At 42.4% G+C, this 22679-nt stretch overlaps 2 protein-coding genes and 1 non-coding gene across 7 annotated transcripts; all 3 read left to right on the forward strand.

The window, feature by feature from the left end:
• Positions 1–86: 86 nt before the first annotated feature.
• LOC106833279 (ribonuclease 4) lies at positions 87–18929 on the forward strand. 5 transcript variants are annotated; one of them, XM_044765254.2, is made up of 2 exons: positions 87–224; positions 17699–18929. In XM_044765254.2, exon 2 carries the CDS (start codon positions 17716–17718, stop codon positions 18157–18159), a length of 444 nt encoding a protein of 147 aa, XP_044621189.1. In that variant the 5' UTR covers positions 87–224; positions 17699–17715; the 3' UTR covers positions 18160–18929. The 5 variants fall into 5 exon arrangements, with proteins under 5 accessions (XP_044621189.1, XP_014699962.2, XP_014699963.2 ...); XM_014844476.3 differs by lacking the exon at positions 87–224 and adding an exon at positions 869–1007; XM_014844477.3 differs by lacking the exon at positions 87–224 and adding an exon at positions 7730–7867.
• TRNAP-UGG (transfer RNA proline (anticodon UGG)) lies at positions 327–398 on the forward strand. The gene has a single exon. It is a non-coding gene; the product is annotated as a tRNA-Pro (tRNA).
• Positions 12644–13216, forward strand: ANG (angiogenin). The gene has a single exon (XM_070503946.1). The coding sequence runs from the start codon at positions 12644–12646 to the stop codon at positions 13082–13084; it is 441 nt and encodes a 146-aa protein (XP_070360047.1). The 3' UTR covers positions 13085–13216.
• Positions 18930–22679: the final 3750 nt, after the last annotated feature.

Below are 22679 nucleotides of genomic sequence, written 5' to 3' on the forward strand. Positions count from 1 at the left end.
GGCTCCAACTCAGTTCCCTCCAGGCTCTCTCTAGGCTCGAGCTCGAGGCTAGACCCGGCCCGGCGGGGCTGGGTGGAACTCAGTCATGTGGCCTGAAGACTGAAAAGATGCCTCCGCTCACCCCACTTGGTATCTGGAGGGGTCCAGGACGTGGATCGGAAAGAATAAGCGAGTCAGACTTGAGACTTAATGAAGACGGGAGGAAGAACTAAACAAGGCAAAAGGTAAATGTCACAAAAGGGAACAAAATTCCCCCCCAGCTTGGCGGCCAGTTGGTGACGGGAAACTGAAGTTCAGAAGAAACGTAGGCAGACCGGTTCCTCCGTGGCTCGTTGGTCTAGGGGTATGATTCTCGCTTTGGGTGCGAGAGGTCCCGGGTTCAAATCCCGGACGAGCCCGAAAGAGAGGGTTGTTTTCTCTTTTTCCCCTGGGTTTTTATTTTTTCTCCTCCTTTGGGAACTACTACTAGAAAAAGTTTAGTTCTATACAAACTTTGTCGAGTTCCTAACTCTTCTGCAAGAGAGGTGCACTGAGTGAACATGTGGCAGATGGGGCTGACGACCTGTGCAGAATGAAACTGCCCGGCACCCTGCAGTCTGCCAGCGGACGCCTCGCAGGGGCTGCCTCACTCCTGGGAACAGGGGCCGGTGTCCCGTAGTCGGCTGTCCCCCGAGGCGGTGCCCTCGCAGCCGCTGCGCGTCGCGCTGGGATTTCCAGGTTCGCTCCCAGCCCAGGCAGGGACCCGCCCGCCGCGCCTTGGGCGGGGGCTGCTGTGGCGCCAGCTCCAGAGGCGGGTCCAGGCGGAGGGGGCCTCCTCGGGGAAAGCCGGCGAGGTCCCAACTACACAGAGGCTGGCACGCCCACCCTTATCTTCTCGCTGCACCCCTCTCCCGTCCTTGTACACGCACACGCACGCTGACCCCACGCAGGATCCAAAGCAAGATTCAAAAGCACATCTTCGCGTTTTCTACCAGCTCCCCATCATCCTATAAGGGAGGAAGAAGCCGGTAAGAAACAATAACTTTCTTTCCACTGTCCTGCCCGGTTCTCCAGCCTTGTTCCGAGGCCGAGGTGGGTTCACACTCCTGCTCCTCCTCCTCCTCCCTGTCGGTGGCTTTATCAAGAGTGTTTTGGCTGGGGGAGTCCCTTCGTAGTACAGGCAGGGTGGGCTCCTCCGAGAGGCTTTTGTGGGACAAATCTGGAGGAGTTGAGGAATGGGAAGGAAGGTAAAAGTCCAATAATAGTACGAGTTAGCGATTCTACATCTCCATCCCGTGTTTACTTTCCGCACCTGAGCAGCGATGGCAGCGTGAATGCCCATTGCTTGGAACGTGGGCTTCACGGGGGACCACAGAATTGGCGAACCTAAGGGAGATCCGACGAGGCCTGCGCTTGCTCAAAACTAAGGATTCTTTGCTTGGTACCCTGGTCCATCTCCAGATTTATGTAGCAGGCCTTGTCCAGTTTGTGCCAGCGTAACCAACATTTGGGGCCTGGTGCTTTCGTTTCCTGTTTACTCTCTTCTGTCTGCTCGCCCTTCACCCACCCTCAGCCAGTGTTATGAAATTCTTGGAGACACTGTGCCAACAGCCTCTTCTCTAAGCTTTCTTACTGGAGCGTTGGGATCCTCAGCTTTCTTCCTTTGAGACAAGACGTCAAATGGTAACAACACAAAGGCAAAACAGAACATCTTTCTTTAGGAAGGACAGTAGAAACACTTTCAGCCCCGTTCTGGGGACTACGGAAATCTCAAATGAGCCAAGACCCTCCCTCTGTGTCGTTAAGAACCTTACAATCGAGGCATAAATGTAATAACTAGAAACCCAAGTGACATAATTATCTGAGCAGCACATGGCCAACCTCCCAGAAGCAGCCTCAGGTATTCAAAGAGCTATTTAACTATACAGTTACTAGCTAGTTAGTTAGTGCAGAAGGATAATTTTGTTACAGACACTCTATTTCAAGCAACTCTTTTACAGATAAAAGGGAGAGTAAAATATTTTTGGAATGTATGGAAATATTCAATGTAGGTTTCCTTTAAACAGCAAGTTTCATTGGCACCTTTAAAATTAGCTTTGATTTTCTGGAAATTACTAGTATGGAATGCAAAAGCTATGTGGTGAGTTGGAAAGAGTCTGATCCCAGGAATGCTAGCTGTTCCTTGGGCAAGACATATTCTCTTTCTCTTTCTCTTTCTCTGTTGCTCATCTGTAAAATGAGGGGTTGACCGATGGTCCCTGAAGTCCATCTCATTCTATGACTGCGTGAGGTGTCAGGGTGTTAGCAATATGACTCTTATATAAAAGGTACTCCAGTAATGTGGAGAAGAACTATAGTTTGGCAGAGAGGATGGAAAAAACCATTCCAGAAAAGAGGAATGTCTCTGGCTATTGTTGGAAGAGCAGATGTCAGGTTATAAGCAGGCAAAGGTAAGAGATTTGTCGTTATTGTTGGAAACATTTGCCAGTGTGATTCATAAATTAAAATAGGTGGATAAGAAAGTGGATCAAAGCAGGCCAGTGAAACCCCTCTTTAGGAGTTTTAATTTCATCTGTATTTGAGCAAAGAGCAATCTCTGTAAATAGTTATTCTCAGAAGAACACCTTGAAATACCTAGGAAAGCGAGAATGGGCACAAAGCCCAGAATCTGTTGAAAGGTGAATGTTTAATTTTCATCTTTGTTTGGCAATATAGGCATGTCAGCAGGACTTTGCCCCATTCTCCCTGAATCAGTAGTGTCCCCACCCCGGAGGTGGAGGCATGATCCTTCTTTTCACGTGAGCTTCATCCTCTTTTAACCATTACTTCTGATACTAAATAAGTTTCATGTTTATAGACCTAAAAAGTGTTAGGTTATAAAGGAGTTTAGAGATTAGTCACTTCCCTCCATCACCTAATTTTATAATTAGTCTTAAGGACAGAATTAAACATATGCCCTCAGTATAAAAGGGAAAAGTACACCAGCAGGAGAGCCCTAGAAGAACTCATGCTTTCTATGTCTGTGTGCAGGGAGACTATTGGCTTGAAGAAGAGATAGAAAAACATTTCAGGAGAAGGGGAATGACCTTCACGTTCAGGCTATCAGAACATTTTTTGTAAACATATGAGTACTTTTTTTCAATTGGTAATTGCTTCACATGTACTAAAATTACCCACAAAGATACGATGTTCGTTAATCATAGACTATAAATCCTTGTTGTATTTTGAAACACAAATGAGTAAGCGCTTAGATGCATTTTAATGAACGAGTAAAACTTTCTTTCCCCCAAACCTTATTTTCTGTTTCATCATAACCTCGTTGTGCCAAACTGAAAAGAAAAACAATTAGAACCAAAGCAACCATTCACTGTTCACCTACCTGACTTTTTGCATTGTTAACTGTGTGGGCCAGTTGTAAAATCTCCAAAGGTGGTCAGGTGAGATCCCAGAGGCAGAGAAGGGACCTGGCTATGTCCAGAGACTGGAGGCTGCTCCTCAGCACCACTGCGTAACTCCCAAATCAGAGGCTGATCTGTTTGTGTGGGTTGGTGCTTGAACTGTGTTTCAGGCCGTGGGACTCTGCGTGTGTGTGTATGTGATGTTGGAGTGGAGTACCTTATCTCTGCTTTTAGGCAGTTTATCAGAGAAGGGTCATGGTGATCAAGTCATCTTGATCCCCATAAACTGTGGGAGTTGAATGCTGCTTCCGTCATCCAGGACTGCTGAGGCAAAAGGAGTGTTGCAGTGGGCCTGGCAGCTGTTCTCCCTACCAAAGGACTGGTTGGTAACTTTTTAGAACTCACTTTTTAAGTGTCTGTTTAAAAAGTGATGTGTGATTAATTTAAAATAGCGTGTTTGCCCACAAAAGGAAAGTGAGCATTTGGGCATCCCTTAGATCCCAGTAGAGGCCCTACTCTATGGGCCCCATGTCCCCTTAATTCTCTTTGCAACTAAAGGACTTTGAACTTTGGTGTTTGGCAGAACAAATATGCTGGTCAGAGGCATACCTATCCCTGCCTTTCCAGAGACTTCAGTAACCCTGAGGTACCAGGTGCTGAGGGAAAGGCTGTTTGTGGCAGTTTACTTGTTCCTTTTCTCACTACCCGTGACACTTTTTTCCTTGTAGCTCAGGATTTAGTTGGAGATGCAGGAAAAGGGGAACAGGATGTGGGGAAAAAAGTGAAGCTCGGGCAGGACTGTGCCCCAACACAGCTGAAAAGCATGTGAAGTGCGTCCTTTTGCAGGTTCTCCAGGCTGCCCACTTTTCTTCCTCCTTAAACCCTCAGGCCCTTCCAGTTACCAAAAACTGTTCTTAAAATAAGCTCTAAAATACATGCCCACGGATGTATAGCTCATTGACAGCTGCTTAAAGACTTAACCCTCCTAGGGATTTTTTGCGTTGGAATGGGGACCAGTTTCTACAAAATAAAGGTACATCAGTGGGCTTTCAGAATTTGTCGGTAAGCTAGAAGCAGAGCTTTCCTGGGAACCTTAGAAGCCTTCCTGCTCCTACCTGGGAATCAGGCCTGCCTTGTTTGGTAACTGTTACCCAACCCACTTGCGTTTGTAAGCCTTAGGAGAAGTGTCAACCTACAGAAACAGAAACCAGTTTAAGAGGCAAAGTGTTTATTTGGGATCAAAGAATTGCAATTCGAGGAGCACAGAGTCAGACAGAAACCCAAATAATGTCCCAATTACAGCAGAGGGGCTTAGGGTTTTCATAAGAAAAAGGGAGGATGGGATGAGTTGTATTTAGGAAGAGTTCATTGATGCTAGATGAGGGAAGGCTAGGTTTGTGTTTCATAGATTGGCTTGAGAGGAAGTCATCAGGCAAAAGGCTAGACTTGTAATTCATTGATTGGTTAGCAATTTGATCATCAGCAAAGTCCAGTTCCATCAGTTCTTACAGAAAGGATATTCCTGTCCTTACTGACTTCTTGGCATGTTGGCAGTTTGGTCGTTTGGAAGATGAAATAAGACATGCAAGGCAGTTCCTCTGAAATGGCTGTTCTGGCTCCATTTTCTACTCAGTCATCTTTCACAGAAGCGAGGAGAGTTTGCATGGTTGGGATCTCCAGAGTAAGATCAGATGGTGCGTTCCCAGAAGCAATGAGGGATAACAAAAAGAACTTGGGTGGGGCCGGCCCCCTGGCATAGTGGTTAAGTCTGGCGTGCTCCACTTCAGCAGCCTGGGTTCATTGGTTCAGATCTGGGCATGGACTTACACCACTCATCAAGCCCTACTGTGGCAGTGACCCACACACAATATAAAGGAAGATTGACATAGATTTTCCCTCAGGGCTAGTCTTCCTCACACACACACAAAAAAATAATAACTTGGAGCCTAGGAGTCAGCCACTGTTTCAGATACTAAGAATGTAGAGATGAATAAGATAATTCTTTTCTCAAAGGGTTCCATCTAATGGAGAGATGATGAGATCAGTTAACCATCAAAGGAGTGATGGTTAACAGCCCGTTTCCCCGGTTATACTAACCTGAAGTAAAACCACATCCATCCCACTCATGTTATAAGAACTCCAGATCACCTCACGTTCTTCTCAGAGCATTCCTGAAGTTCCCACATGCTTGCAAACTCACCTTTTCAACCTACAGGATGAGGCTGCAATTTACTTCTTTCTTGGTACAGCTCCCTGGGTGAGATCTATGACAGAATGTCTGAAGTTACCCACATGCAGCGTCCTCTTCCTTTTTGGCAGAGCAAATGGTTGATTTGATGCTCTAGCTCCTGTTCAGACTTGCCTCAAATTTGTCCCAACAGGATCCTCAAGTGGGGGAAGGCACTTCGTCTCCTGTCCCACCTCCTGTGCCACCCCTGTCAACCATGTAGTGAACTTCTTTACACCAGCTTGCTGTGTACTTTTTGAATCTTAGAGATATTTCCCAAAACAACCTTTATTTTTCTTCAAGTTTTTATTGTGGTGGCCTCTCCCTAGGCCCTAGGAAGCTGGGTCAGAAGGGGATGTGAATGACGCACATCATACTCCTTGACCGACATTGCTCCACAGCTTTTCATCTTTTTCCTGCCTCTCATCATGTTCTTCTCTTGGGATGAGTCCTTTGCCAGGATCATCACAGGCTCACACAAATAAGCTTCACTGGGGCTGACTCATCAGCTTTTCAGACACATCGGGACACATCTGAAGTCTACAGTCAATGCAGCTTAGGCTATCAACTTGGGACCCCTGCTCCATGCTTGCCTCAGTGGAGATGTGTACTGGATACAGTAAATCCATAAAGAAAGGAGTGGGCAACTCCTCCTGGGATGGAGTAGGATTGAAGAGGGTCATTCAGGGCTCAGAGAAGGCATTGCTTGAGCTGAGTCTGGGAAGATGAGAAGATTCTCTCCCTGCAGGTAAGGAGTTTGAAGTCTGGCTGCACCATTCATCTGCTGTTTGACCTTGGAGCTTCCTCATAGGAAAACTGACTTACATAATAATACCTCAGATAGTCCTGGTGATGGTTGTTAAATGTAATCATGTATGTGAGACCTTCATTATAACGCTGATGATGATTTCAAGGGCAGTTTTTTTATGGGCAGGCAGCCTGTCTTTAGTTGACACCTTTCAAGTACAAAAAGGCAGACTGAAAACTTGGAGGTGGGTGGATGACAACAGAGGGTAGAGGATTTTTTGGCGGGGGGGGGGGGGGAAGATTAGCCCTGAGCTAACATCTGCTGCCAATCCTCCTCTTTTTGTTGAGGAAGACTGGCCCTGAGCTAACATCCCTGCCCATCTTCCTCTACTTCATATGTGGGACACCTGCCACAGCATGGCTTGACAAGCGGTGCGTAGGTCTGCAGCCAGGATTCAAACTGGCAAACCCTGGGCACCTGAAGCAGAATGTGCGAACTTAACCGCTGTGCCACTAGGCTGGCCCAGGAGGATTTTTTTAAAAGATAACACTGTCTAAGATCCAACACCAGTGTAGGTGGTTGCTGGGGGTCTGCGAAACAGTTAGCATCCTGCTGCTGCCTGATATTTGAAACTATATGATCTATAAGTGATCCTGGTGACATTTGGCCCACTGTTTCTTTGCAAGTGATGAATCCACTTTGTGATTAGACTCAATATCAGTGTTTCATTGATAGCGGAGATAATCGATTTTTCAACTGTGTTACAAGGAACAGAAGATTGAGTGCTCAGAGTTGGTGTCTTAGGGATAGGTAAGGATGAAAAGAAGGAGAAGCGTAGGATATATGGCGAGGATATTTCTGAGAGTTAGTAGCTGGGAGGTGGAGGTCAAGGGCAGTGTACCCATAGCTGTCACATAACCTTCTCCGGAAGCGCTTTCCTAGTTCTGTGAAATCTATGGAATAACCTACTTAGCATCCTTTCATCAAACCAAATTACGTGGGTAAATAGAAAGTACAGTGGAACAGCACCCTGCTGGGAGACCACATCTTACTCTGCAGGCTTCTTCCAAGGCAGTTCTTGGAGTTGGCCCACAATATCAGAAATGACGTCTGCTGGATGCAGATCATTGCATGTGAACAATGAAACCTCAGATCCTGTCATGGGCAAGAGTAAGAACGACAGACATCAGAAGAAGGCAGCTTTGGGACAAAAGGTCATGTTTATCAAACTTTGCCTCCCAGAACAAATCTGTAATCCATTCAGGTGGGTTAATATTTGACCCAGTCATGTCCAGGGAAGAGGTGAATGACTCTCGTCGTTTATCTAAGGTAGTGTCCTTGGTTTTCATGCCTCTGCCAGGATTGGGGATCTTTAGATCTAGTCTCCCCACCCTGTTCATCTGATCACTATATAATCAGAACCGAGAGAGGCGTCCAGGTTCACAGAGCTGGAACCCACCTACAGGAACAAACAGCTGGAACCAATCTTCTGTTGGAGGGAAACTTCCAGATTTTGTAAGATTCTTCTGCCTGGGTAATCTGTTGTTCTATTTGTTTATCTATATGCTACTTCTAGCCATCGATCCATTTAAAAGAAACCATTTCTCCCTTTTAAAGCCTCTGGGCCCAAGATCATGAATTAAGAAGTAAATGAATCAGATTCCAAAGTTTAAAATGAAAACAGATTTCTTTGGGGATGGCCTATATGTGGACGAAGGGAAATTAGAGAGACTGGGAGGTTTAGGAGGGATTCCTAAATTGTGATAAAATCCCCAAAGACCTGGGGAAGCCATTTGCTGAAGGGCATCTGGAACCCCCTGGATGCAGGCATTATATGTGGCTTGACAAGGAAAGGAACAGAAAGTATGCTTTTTGGTCTGTTTTCTTGTAACCTTCCCTACAAATTTCTTTCCTTAAGAAAGTTTTGCATGCTCTTTGAAAGTAAAGTGGAACACATCCCAAGATCAGAAGAAGGTACTTCCAGTCTACCAGAAAGAAGGAAGGGAGATGAAGGGAGGAAGATGCATTGAGTGTCATGCTGTCACTTTGGGGGATATAGCCCTAGAACATATAAAAATGTGAAGCGGGGCCGGCCCCATGGCCGAGTGGTTAAGTTCGCGCGCTCTGCTTTGGCGGCCCAGGGTTTCACTGATTCAGATTCTGGGCACGGACATGGCATCACTCATCAGGCCACGCTGTGGCAGCATCCCACATAGCACAACCAGAAGGACCTACAACTAGAATATACAGCTATGTACTGGGGGACTTTGAGGAGAAGAAAAAAAAAAAGATTGGCAACAGATGTTAGTGCAGGTGCTAATCTTAAAATAAAAAAAATGTGAAACTAGGTTGTAATTGTACCCATAGGTGCTCATCATCAACTGTCAAGTTAACTCCCCAGTGCATAAAGTTTGATGGATCTTTTGAATGCCTGGGGGAAGAAGAAGAGAATATTAATTTTTGTGAAGACTAAGGGATTGGTTTGAGACAGAGGATAGATAGTCTAAAGAACAGTTGAGACAAATTCCACTGACAGTAAGCTGACTGACAGTTATGTGCTTGGATGTAGAAGGATATGTGTGAATGAGATTGACCCCAGATATGAGGCCCTGCACCTTGGCCTAGGCAGAGTTACTTCTGCCCCACAAATAATCTGTCTCTTACTTATTGTCTCCCAATTCCACTTTACCTCTCTTTGGGGGAAATTTTGTATTGAATATATGAGCGAGGAAGTTGTGAGTGGGGGAGCAGATGTTAGACACCGATGGCCATGGTAGGTGCTTGCTGGGATTTTTTTTCTGGATATCTTAATGAGTCAAGATTATAAAAAGCCTGAGCAGCCTTATCTGAGTTGTTACGGAATGAATGTGCAAATTCTGCAAATCGGAAACAAAGATACTCCCTTATCTTTCCAGACTGGTACGTGAGGGCCTTCAACCTCCAATGAGCAAGTGGCTTTTTAGGATGTGAAGCTCCTATGTGGTGTCAGGTGGTTTACCTTCACTAGAGGTGGTCTATGGGCTTGGCTTATATGCTGAGCCTTAAGAGATGGCACACCTCAGTGAGACTGGGCTGCAGGTCATACTATCATCTATTTCTTCCAGCTGGTGCCCTGTGCCACCAACTAAACTTACACAGATTTGTCTCTGCAATTCCATGGTCACTGGACTTTTGCCAGTGAAAGTAGAAAAGGCTCTCCCATGCTTAATGAGAACCATGGAATCTCAGACTTTTAGAGCTAACAAATCTCTCTTTTTATAGATGAACAAATTTAGGCTTGGAGAGGAAAATGGAATCAGTCATTAAAAAGTAATTATTGAAGGTCCACCCTGAGGCAGGCACTGTGATTAAAGGTGAATAATATGGGCTCTGCCTTCCTATAGATTATACACCTGTAGGAGATACTGACAAGTAAACAGGTAATTGTTTACCCAACATCACATGGATGATGTCTTGGAAATGACATCCGTGAAAACTAACAGGGAAATCTTTATTTTGTGATATCCTTGTGGGCAGCTCCTGAGCTCTATGACTTTGCTTTGACACTTGTATCTAGTGAGGTGTCCTTGGTCTTTATATCTAAAGCATAGAGTATTTGGACAGAGACTCTAGACAGACCTGCCAGCTCACACTCCCTTCTGTAAACAGCAATGTCCCCACCAGGTATACAGCACCTGGGATGTCCTACAAAGGACCAGTTGTCTTTCCTGTGACTTGGGAGACATTGGCAACTTTCCTATCCACCACTGCCACCTAATGACTCCTTTGGGTACCGCCAGCTCTGGTTCTCTTTCGTAGGTTTTGGACTCTGGGATTCTGGCCTTGTTTGGAAGAGAGGTGTTGACTGTGTGACCTCTAAGGTCCCTTCGGATCTTGAGAGCCTGTGATTCTACAGTTGCCTTTGACATTAGAAGGCAATATTTGCCCATTGCAGAGCAACAGATTTAATTGATTGCAAATCAATAAAACTTTGATGAAGTTTTCCAAAAAAACTAGAAAGAAAATACATCCAGGAGACTGAAAAGCACAATGTGAATGTAAAGAGCTTGGCAAATGGGTAGCACGGCAGCCCAGCAGCTGTGTGGGAGCAGCGGCCATGTAGGAATGCTTGTCATTCTTTTAGGAGTAGCTCTCCCCTCGGCTATCATGTTCCACGTTCTTGCTAAACTCCCAAGAACACACTTTTGCTTGATTCTATTACAAATTATACTCTCTGTGCTTAATGGAAACCTTTTCAGCTACTATTTATTTCAGTTTTGTGGAATGACCAAAAAATTTCTTAATGTATAATTTGGTATTCTTCAGCAGTGCACCAAATTTGTCTACAGTTATGAGACAGATGAGGTGGATCAATGCCAAATGCCGATGAGAAGGAGCCCTCCCTTTGCTCACTGTGTCACATGCCTTTCCATGCAACCAGCAGAACCCTGGATTCCCTTGTCTTTCTAGATTCACCATCAGATGCTGGGGTCTGTTAGCAACACTATAGGCTTTGTACTGGGACCCGTGACCTCTTTAAGGGCTGCAAAAACATTTGATATGAAAATAATGTTTATTGACTTACACACAAGAAAAGCACAAAATAAAAAATTAATAATAATTAATTTAATGTCTATGAAAATATATCATTTATTTTTAAATTTAGGATTCGTAAGAATTATATTACATTTGAGAATAATTTGAAGATCAAACTTTTCTCCCGTTCTGGGAATTTCTCAGTATGTGCCATCATTGCCAAGAAATCATAGACAATCATGAATTAAATGAATTACTCATAGATAAATAATTTGAAAAACAAAATTACAAAAATCAACATCAAGTTTCCAGTGAAAAGTCATTTTTATTGTTAGATGTAGGGGCATTCATATATATTTGATATAATGTGGGGTAGGACTATGGTGAGTTTTAAAGGCTCTGCATGTTCTTTAAAATTTTCTCCAAAGAACTAAAGATATAGTTAGAAACTGCCTGCTGCAAACGCCAAATATATTTCAATTCCCAAGTCTTCAAATTTTATAAGAAATAAAATCTTAAAAGTTTATGAGAAATTTGTTTTCTATTTTGTTGTAATCTGTACTTATTTAATTCTATTTTTGATTATCTAGCTTTGAGTTAAAAATCACGCTCCAGGAAGAAGTGCCGTATTTACCTTATAGATGTGTCTGAGTATCTGTGACACCCATCCCTGGGATGTGTGAGTTCTACAGTTTCAGATTGACAGATCTTGAGAGATCATGGCAGCCATCCTGTTCTTCTTCTCTTTCTTCTTCTTCTTTGAGAAAGATGTTAAGAAGCCATTACAGAAAACTTTAAGGTCTTTGATTTGATGAAAAGATCTAAGGGGAGTTGGTTTTTTTAACCACGTAGTAACATCATTTTCCTGTTGTGTGACAATCTATGTACATCTTCAGGGAGAATTAGAAAATGTTCTCTTAGAATAATCCAGATTGTTCCCAATTCGAGAAGCTCCTAAGAACAAGCTTGAATTCTTCTTCCTCCAGTTCTCTGTAAGAGTTGACCCCAGACCCACGTCCAAGAATTACATGGATTCTTTCATGCTTCTCCCTGTTCTTTCTAAATAGTACATCCTAATTGCACCTTTGGCCGTGAACCACCTACTTCTTGGGGAAGAAAGTCTGCCTCCCTTCACCTCAGGGTGAAACTGCTCTCCTCACAGCCAGCTGCCTAGTTGGCTTGAGTACCTGCAATCCTGTCTTCAACAGTCCTCTGATTGACCCCTCCCTGGGCTCAGGGTTCCCTAAAAGTCCCTCTTCTTTATAGCTCTCACCTCCTATCCTACTCTCACCTCAGTAAATTAGAGCTCCCACCTCTTCCCCATGGATGCTACAGCCTCTTTGAGGGAGGTATTTGCTGTGTCTTAATGGTCTTGGTGTTCCAGGACCTAGCACGGTGCCTGGCACCCAGAAGGGGCTTATGTAATGTTTGCTATTAAATTAATTAATAAGTGAATTAAAGAATGTGAGTGGATTTTGTAACGCTATGACTGATAGGTAAATACTCAGTGATCCTTAAGGGATAGGAAAGAATGGTTGAGGCTAGAAGTTGTGTTCAGGTAACTTTTAAACAGACTTTCCAAAGGAATGGACTGACAAGAGGTATGAGATAAATGGGAAGGGAAAAGAAAAGATATACTTAGGTGACTGAAGATACCTGATTTGTGATGCCCTGTCAGAGAGAAAAGTCCCTGTCCTTTCAGCCTCATTTGGCAATGCTGTTCTGTGCCCCTACCTCGCCTCCTTTTGCCCTTGGCAGGAGCCTTTATTGGAAGAGATGGCGATGAGCCTGTGCCCCCTGTTGTTGGTCTTCGTGCTGGGTCTGGGTCTGACCCCACCATCCCTGGCTCAGGATGATTCCAGGTACAGACAGTTCCTGACCAAGCACTATGATGCCAATCCAAGGGGCCGGAATGACAGATACTGTGAAAGCATGATGGTGAGACGACACCTGACCACACCCTGCAAAGACACCAACACTTTTATTCATGGTAGCAAGAGCAGCATCAAGGCCATCTGTGGAAATAAGAATGGAAACCCTTACGGAGAAACTTTAAGAATAAGCAAGACTCGTTTCCAGGTCACCACTTGCAAGCATGCAGGAGGGTCCCCCTGGCCTCCATGCCGATACAGAGCCACACCAGGGTTCAGAAGCATTGTCATTGCCTGTGAAAATGGCTTGCCTGTCCACTTTGACGAGTCCTTTTTCCGTCCATAACCTGCAGGCCACTGCCCAGAGCTGGATCCGCTCTCCTTCCCTTCCGTTTCCCTTCCACACCCCAGAACAGTGGTGGCAACATTCATTGCCAGGGGCCCAGAAAATGAGCAGCCTGGATCTTTTGTTGTCTGTTTTACAGTGTGTTTAACAAATAAAAATGTCTCTGAAATTAGTAAGAATCAAAGTCTTCTCACTGATTCTTGGCCTATTGATCTTTCCCCATTTTCTCTACTCAGCTGTCTCCTGGGAAGATTGGATGGGATAGAAATGCCTTTTTCTTTATCAGTCAAGTCCTTATCAGTCAGCAGGGAGGGGGACTTCACCTTTCTGTGAAGGTTAAATTCATCTTACAGAGACAGCTGGCAAAACTCCAGGGCTCATGGCCACTGAGAAGAATTTTCAGGAGGCGAAAATTATTTTTGCTGTCAAATAATAAGCCAATATTACTTTTACAAATGTTAAACCTTAAGGAGAAGAGTTTAGAACTTAATACCAACAGATTCATTCGACTTTCACTCTCTGTCTCTCCCTCTCACACACACACATGCACACACATGTAATCCTACGTGAGTACCAAAATCCATTCATGGTGGCCACCTCTTGTCTTAAGCAAGAGGTAATTTTGATGTTGTTTTAAATGGGATGCTCCCAGGATATTCTCATGGTTATTTTATATAAAGATCAAAAAATTTGATTACTTTACATTATTCTCTCTAATTTTTTACCTTATCAACTGGTGTCTGGCAACCGTGAGGTTTTAGGGAAGTCATAGATTCCAAGCTTATCCTTCATTCTTCTTCAACTGGGTTTATTTTCAAGTAAACATAAACTTAGGTTAACAGACACTCTCTTTGTAAAATATACTAATCAATCCACAGGTTCAGTGGTTAACTTCTTGTTACCTAATTCACATCAACAGATGCCTGGATATTTTATGTAGAAAGTAGTTAAAAATTACAGTTATAAATCACTAGTTTTGCCATCTTGTGAATATATGACAGTAGTAGTCACAGCATTCCTGATGGTGGCCTCTCCTGCTGCCTTCATTACCCTGAAATGGGCCAAAATCTCTGGTTCCCCAGTACCTAGGTTATAGACCAGTGTCCAGGTGCCACCTGGGAGAGCCCAGCCTTACTGAAAGTATTCCAATTTCTGGAGGAAGGGAAGGAGGAGTAGCTTACTGGCGCACACTCAGGACGTGAATCTGTCCGCCTTGAGTTAATCTATTTCAAAATTGAAAGCACTGTCATTTCCTAAGAAGGTGAGGAGAGGAGTTTTCCAAACCTCTCTTCTTGGAAAATTTGCCTTCTCATAAAATCTCAAAACCCCTTAGGAAGTGAGAAAGTTTCAGTTTTTTGTATAATATTTGGACCCTTTCTCAGGTTCTCCAACTGGTACTATCTCCCTGACATGAGGCAAAGTGACTTCCATACAGATCATTGTCCCACTCAAAGTCTTGATGGGGAAGGTCAAAGCCTGGACCATTACTATATTGGTGTCGCCATAGCTGTGAAAACTCATGTCTTCTCCAAACACCTGCTTAGAGCATTATCATTGCACACCCTGCTCTAGCATTAGGGCAAATGACTACTTCCTAAGAAACCATATAGCCGTGGAGTAGTGGTGCTTCCCGACCTGCTGACAGAGCTAGCAGCTGGGTAGCCAATCCAGTACTGTTTGTTTCGCGTCTCTTGTTCTCTCACAACCAAAAGCTATTTAGAGTGAATTGTCAAGTCACAGACAAGACATTTTATCTCAAGCAAATCATTTGAGGAATTGAAGTACTGGTCAGCTGCACTTTGTTGACTTTGCAAGGAAAAGAGAAGAAAAACCCCCAAAATGTCAAGTCCTTTGAAAAGTGGTGAAATGGAAGGAAGAAAATTCCATGCAATTGGAGAGAAAAACTTTCTTTAGGGACACAGGATAAATCCTAGTAGCTGAGATATTTCAGCTTAAAAACAGCCTTCTAACTTCTTGGGAATACAGATACTCTACAAATAAAAGAAGGATTGATAATATATGCAATTCAATGTAGCCATTCATTATTTTATCAGATTGAGGGAAGCAAAGGAAACCAAGAAAAGTGAAAATTGTAAAAATGATCATTGCCAACATTTACTGAACACTTATTGTGGGTTCAGCATTATGATCAGCACTTTACATTGATTTTATCATTTATTCTTCCTAACATCCCTAAGAGGTAGGTATTGTTATGCTCATTTTACTTATAGGAAATACGCTGAGAGAGGTTAAGTAATTTCCCCACGGTCACACAGCTAGTGTGTCAGAGCTAGGTCTTCGGGGTCATCATATGAAGTTCTTATTGAGAGTGAATGTGGTGCAATGGAGAAAGCCTTCGGGGCAAGATCTGAACAAAAAGTATGTTAGGATGATTAAAGAATCATTTCATTTTCTGTTGTAGCTGCAGACTTGAGATGCACCCATTGATGTCACATTGGACTTTTCTTTTTGCAAATATTTTTCCATGTCTTGTTAAATCAGTTGGTTAGTGTGGCTGAGGTCATGGATTTGCTCTGCGTGAATAGTTTAAGTCTTCTCTGTAGCCACTTATCTTACTAAACCACATTCTTGGTCACAAGGAAGCAGGATGTGAAAAAGTAGATAGAACTGTACAAGATGAGAGACACAAGATTAGATTTGGGAAAAACAACCCAGAGTACATCGTTGCAATGAAGCTGTCACCTAAGTGCTAAGTGTACCTTCACAAGGTGCATCCATTAGTCTTGGCTGAGGAGTGAATCAAGCATCATTTCTCCCTGGCACCCTTCTTCCCATAACCCCTACACTTCCCTCTCTTCCTAACTCCCTATCTTGTATCTACAGCTGCAGTCACAGGAATATGACATAGAGCTTTGTATCTTTCTGTGTGCAGGCAAAAGGTGGCTGTGATGTAGGAGGTGGCATTTAAAAGAAGTTATTTTTGATACTGGTCATTGTTACCAACTAAACGATGGGCTTTAGGTGGGACAAATTGCAGGTCCCTCATGAGCCATTTCAGTCACTCAGAGAGTATTATCAAACAGCATCTTTGAAAACACCGGACAGTAGTACTCGTATACCTCAAACCAGGAGTTCAGCTGGGGCCAGCCCTTGGACTGCACATGTAGATATGGGTCTGTCCGACTCTCAAAAAATTGTGCTTGCTACTTTGGGTTGCTCACTTCCTGTTCAATCAGAGATGATTTTTCTTTGCTCTGAGTCAGCCCTGCCTCACCGCAAGAGTCAAGTGGGTTCACAGTCCATGAGTTCCTGTCAATCCCAGGAGTGACGGCCAGATGGCAGCATCTGGCTAGTTAGTGTTGATGAGTGACCCCCACCTCCACTCCCACTCTCTTCCACCCCTGATTAAACTCTGATGCTAGAGAAGCAACTCTGAGCATAGACGTCTTTAATACCCTGGATATGTGGGGAGAAGGATGAGAGAGGCAGCAGAGGATGTGGAAAGAGAACATATTTTAGCAGATAGGCCTGGATTCCTTTCTTCAGATAACAAAAGCAATGTTCTCAAAGTCTCTCAAAGCACAGCAATGCTTTCTTTGTTCTTGCTCTGGAGGTGGTGTTGTTTGTATTTTAATTCTATTAAACATATATTTATTTTCTACTGCCAAGAGGTGCCAACACAATACTCCCGCAACTAGAGAAGACAGACAACTACCAACAGCCATTGACAAGACAGGCAGAGCATCAAGGATAGATGCCTGACAAAGGAATATATCACCAGGGCCTAGTTTTTTATGTTGTGCACAGAAACAGCTAAGAAAAAAGACAGAGTGCAAGTCTTCTGTTGTGGAGATTGTGCTGTTTAGATTTATTTTTTAAATGTTTCTTAGCTTTTCTCATCAGTCAATTCCACAAGCCTCAGGAACACCTTCACTCTCTATACCCATTTCATTTCGTTTGTTCATTAGCCTGCTTATTTCATTTATTGCCTCATTCAACCACTAATTACTATCTTCAAAGCACTGTATTGGGTCCTCTGTTTTTGGTTCTTTTTTAAATAGGATTTACAAGATTTCCAAAAGGACTTGATTTTAATGCCTTTAGAATAGCCACATAAGAGAAAAGGCTAAACCTGAATGTTACTCTATCCTTTTTGTACTGCCTTCCTTAATTCCCAGATGTAAGGAATTAAAGTCAATTCCTAAACTTTCTTTGACATATCCTCAGTCTATCCAAACTCTTGGGAATCTGAGTCTCCAGAGAAGCAAACATTCTCCAGAGATCATACGACTTGAGAATTATCTCAAGAGACAGACAGCTCCAGTTTCATTTAAAGATCTTCTCTCTTTTCAAACCCTGACCATATAGGCCATATACACCTGGACAGTCACCTGCCCTGTGTCATTGGCTACAGCAACTTCTCTAGAAAAGAGAAAGGCTCTTGCTTTCAGAGAAGACCATGTTTGCAAACTATTCACTCTTGGGCAAGCAAGAGTGGGAAAAGGTGTAAGCAAAGAGTGAGGAGACGGTACATATAAGAAGGAGGAAAAAGGAGACTACAGAACTAAGGAAATAGCAGCTTGCTATTCTCAACACCTCTCTCCAGTGCCCAGTTCTTACCGTCCTTTCTCCTGCCCCTTGGTTTCTCCCTAGGCACCTCTGAGGTAACAATGGCTCTCCAGAGGACCTTGTCATTGCTTCTGCTCTTGCTGCTGACCATGCTGGGGCTGGTGCTGATACAGCCCTCCTACGGCCAGGATCGCATGTACCAACGATTCCTGCGGCAACACGTTGACCCTGAGGTGACAGTTGGCAGTGATGCCTACTGCAACTTGATGATGCAAAGACGGAAGATGACTTCCTACCAGTGCAAGCGCTTCAACACCTTCATCCATGAAGACATCTGGAACATTCGTAGTATCTGCAGCACCACCAGTATCCAGTGCAAGAACGGCAAGATGAACTGCCATGAGGGTGTAGTGAAGGTCACAGACTGCAGGGAGACAGGAAGTTCCAGGGCCCCCAACTGCAGATATCGGGCCATGACCAGCACTAGACGTGTTGTCGTTGCCTGCGAGGGTAACCCGGAGGTACCTGTGCACTTTGATAGATAGATACCACCTTGCAGAGGTTATGGCCCAGCGGTTGACCTCTAACTTACTCCTTGAATAGCAATGAGTGGTGCATTTGAGCTGTCCAGGCTCCGTCTCCTCTGCTTATTTCTTATTCTTTTTCTCTATATACCCATTCTGTTAAATAAGATCAAAGAGAAATGGAGACATAAACCTGTAATAAATCTGGGCTTCTCTGTAATAACCAATAATACTGGTTAACTTAGCTCTCTCAGATCCTATCCTTTGGAATTTAGCCATTATCTGTATTTACATAGCATTTCAAACTGCTTTCATCTAAATTGTCTCATTTTAATGCCACTGTACCCTGTAATGCTGCTGCTGCTGTTGTCATATATAGGAGGCTGAAGTTAAGGGATCTGCTGAAGACCATAAAGTGATGGAAATACTGAGAGAAAAATCTTGTTTAACTGGCTACTAATCCAGAGTTTTTTCCACTTCATCACAAGAAGTGTTTTGAAAGTATCTTTTTTTGTTGTTATTCCCAAAAGTCAGCTGTTGGGGGAAGCGTTAAAAATTTGGAAATATGTACTTGCAAAATGATATCTCTATACTTTGGCAACTTCATTGTGTTTGGATCTAGTAAGATCAAGAAATGATACAAGGAATTTTCTTTTTCTCTTCACAAATTATTGAATCACCCTAGTAAGTCAGAGTATTAAAAATGTACTAGATCATTAAGAATCATTCACTCTTCCCAAATGAAAGATTTTTCATGTTTTCCTTGTAATAAAGGCCTTAAATTGCAGGTATCTGAGAAGACTGTGCTGAGCTTCTTGTGTGGGGGATTATTTCTTTTTCTCCTATCCTCTTTCAATTCTTCTCTAGTTTACAAACATGCACACTCCTTAATATCCTCATAAAGTCTGGTCCAAGACTAACACCCATCAGATCGATGGACACGACACAGAAAATTTTGTCTTATTTACTCCAGAGGCAATGATTCCTCTCAAAGATAATTCTTACACCCTCCCTTCTCCCTTTGAATATTTAGAAACGAATTGGGGAACAATGTAGGAAGACACTAGCTGCTAAAGAAGGAAAGTGTGTGTGAAAGGACTAAACTGGAAACATTTCGTTTACAGCAGATATATACTTTGTATTTAAAGTGTATAACTTGATTTAGTATACATATACATTGTAAAATGATCACTAATTAACAAGCTAATTAACATAACTATCACCTCCCGTGGTTACCCTTTTGAGTGTGTGATGAGAACACTTAGGATTTACCCCATTAGCAAATTTCAAGTATCCAAGACTGTATTGCTACCTGTTAAAAAACAAAATCCCACTGAGTAAATTTTTAAGATCTTACTGGCCTTATTCAATGGTTCATGTATCAGGCAGCATCCAGTCTAGCAGATAGAGAGGAGCTTCAAGAAGATGTACAAAATGAAAGACTTTTATAGGCAGAAGGGAGCAGAAACAAGAAAGTTATACTATGCAAAAAGGTGGGTTGGTTATGGCAATGTCACTTTCCTTTAGGGGATGACAGGGGTCTATCAGGTTGATTACCTAACTAGTGCTGATCAGGGTATTCCTGATTAACTGGTTTAAGATTCCATTTCTGGGAGAGCTGAAACTGTAATTAAGTTGCTGCTTGGTGATGTGGTGCTTAGCATAAGCAACTCTATTTGGGGCCTATTGTCTTGTTTTAACATGCCTGTAGTCACTATGTTATACATTAGATCTCCAGAACCTAGTTGCAGAACTGAAACTTTGTACCCCTTGACCAACATCTCCCCATTTCCCACTCCCTCCAGCCCCTGCTTACCACCATTATATTCTACTTCTATGAATCTGATTATTTAGGATTACACAGATAAGTGAAATTACAGTATTTGTCATTCTCTGTCTGGCTTATTTTACTTGGCATAATGTCCTCCAGGTCCATTCATGTTGTCACAGATAGCATGATTTCCTTCTTTTTAATGGCTGAATAACATTCCATTACATGTATATACCACACTTTCATTATCCATTCAAAATTATTAGCAGTCAGGGAAACGCAAACCAAAACCACAATGAGATATGACCTCTCACCTGTTAAGATGGCTATCATTAAAAATAAATAAATAACTGTTGCAAGTATAGTGTAATTCCTTGGCAGTTAGCTTTTTTGATTGTAACAGAAGTGCTTACATTAAGATTTTGATTGCCAAGGCATCCATTTCAAAGGCGTCCACCTCAAATAAACACATTGCCAGCCACACACTAGATAAAGGTCCAGGCCTCTCCAGCCATGAAGTTCCCCTTTTAGTCCAGGGTAACCTAGACAATTGACCATTTGAGTGACTTTGCTTTTTCTTTCCTGCACTTTAATTCTTACTCTCGTGTTTTAAATTCACCAACAAAGAATGAACCGTCGAAACCCAGGCACTGCACCCTTGAACCCAATAAAGGCGGAGCCCCAAGTCCACACTCTTCCTCCTACACTTTGGTGGGTGGCCCTGGGCAGTCCGTGTACACTCTAAGGACATATGGATAATAAGCCTTGTTTTTTCAAAGTTCCCTGATGGTTGTTGCTGAGGTGCATCTTGCAATCACAATGAAAACCACAAAGGCCAGTCCAACATTGGCTCTGGTTGAGGAAATGTCTATGGGGGCACCCCACAAGTAGTAGGGGCCCAGGTGAATGCCCCCAGACATTTCTAACTTATAGCATGACTATCAGTAGGCTGAGACTAACACAAAACAGCAAGGATAGCTTTATTCAACAAATCATGAATCGGGCAGCAGCCAATTTAGCAAATAGATAGGAGATCCCAGGAGCTGTACAAAATGAAAGACTTTTATTGGCAGAAAGGATTCATGAATGATTGAATAAAGCCAATAAGATCTTTAAAATTTACTCAATTGAATTTTTATTTTTACCACCCATCATTCCTATCATGATGCAGACAGCATAACTGAAACTTGTACTCTTAGGTATTCCTTATGTTTGGTTGCCTGGTGATATTATAATTATACATGATCATTCTGGGCTTCTCTTGACATCCAACTTCCAGAGAAAGTCTATGGTCATGTCCTTTCCTTAACTTCCTCCAAAGCGTTGGACCTCACTGAGAGAAAGAGAGCGAGAGTAAGTAAGATGATCATTAGAACTGGACTTGGGAGTTAGAGAGTTATGAGGATACATATGTATTTCTGCCTAAATATGGCTTTACTGGGACTTCAGAAACTCATCCAAAGCATATTAAAAATAACTAATGCTTTGTCTTATTTTTTCTTTGAAATACTTATATTCCCTTTCTCTCTGGTTTAAATAGTTAAGGCAGATTTGAATTATAACGTTATTAATAATAAAAGATAATATTTATCAAAACCATCTAGGCAATCCAAATGGGTTAGTTAGGGAAAGGCTAAGTTGTGAAAATACTACAGGAGCTTAAGAACAAAGAATCTTATTTCCTTTTCATTTGAGAATTTCCAGGTAAGTGGTGCAAATTATTCAGAAATCCCATTTCTTCCATTGTTTTCCTCTGCCATCCTCTAGGGAGGAAATACTAAACTTTGTGATGTCATGCACTGCTTTGGCATTCTGCTGAAGCTAAAGGATGATTGAGAATAATAATGACAATTTAGAAGAAGAGAACAGTAATAATTGTTCTCAGAATATGATTAAATGCACAAAATAATTGGATTATAAAGGAAATCAAATTGAAGGTTTAAAGTTTGTGATATAGTAATATACAAGTTTATGAATGCATTAAATAATAAGATCTAAATGGAAGTCTAATTGCTACTTTAATTTTGATGTAGTTATCCATGTAAAATATTTCGAGATATTTGCTACAACTATAAATTATTATGAAAGTATCTGTGATTTCTATTATTTTCTACATTTGTGCATGAAAGAATTGCTAAATTTAAGTTGTAGGTTAATGAAAACAAAGATGTAATTTTTTTCCCTGTACCAGTTCATGGACCCTACGAATTCCATCCATAGAGTCCTTGGAAGCCCAGGGATCCCAGGTTAAGACACCCTGAGACATTATCATCATATGCATAAGGAAGCTTGTTACTATTATGGTTTTGAGAAACAGTTGTACCAAAAAACTGAAGAATTCAATAGTGGTTAACAAAAAGAAATATCAAGGAATTAATAGAAAAGAGTTAAAATCAAGGAAAAGGTTTAAAGAAAGAATATGATTAGCAAATGATTTTAAATTTGTATTCTAAGGATAATATCTCCTTATGAGCTCAAATCAGAAGCCACAACCCAAACAGCTTCTGCTACAAAAGCTGGTAGGCAGACATATAGGAGGCAGACCCAATAAGCAGCTTCCAGAAACAATGGTTAACTTACCCCAATGGCTGCTCATTTCTGCAGATATAAAGGGATGCTGTTCTCACAGTTTAGTTTAGGTTGCTTCCTAATTGGCCTCATATAAGAGAGGCCTTAAAAGTTTTGGCTTAGTTCATGGTAGGGTTCATGGTTGTATGCTTTGGGTTCACAATAATTTTTTCCACATTGAAGTAAAATATCACACTTACTT

The sequence above is a fragment of the Equus asinus genome, chromosome 2, assembly GCF_041296235.1.
Source record: "Equus asinus isolate D_3611 breed Donkey chromosome 2, EquAss-T2T_v2, whole genome shotgun sequence".
NCBI classification, from domain to species: domain Eukaryota; kingdom Metazoa; phylum Chordata; class Mammalia; order Perissodactyla; family Equidae; genus Equus; species Equus asinus.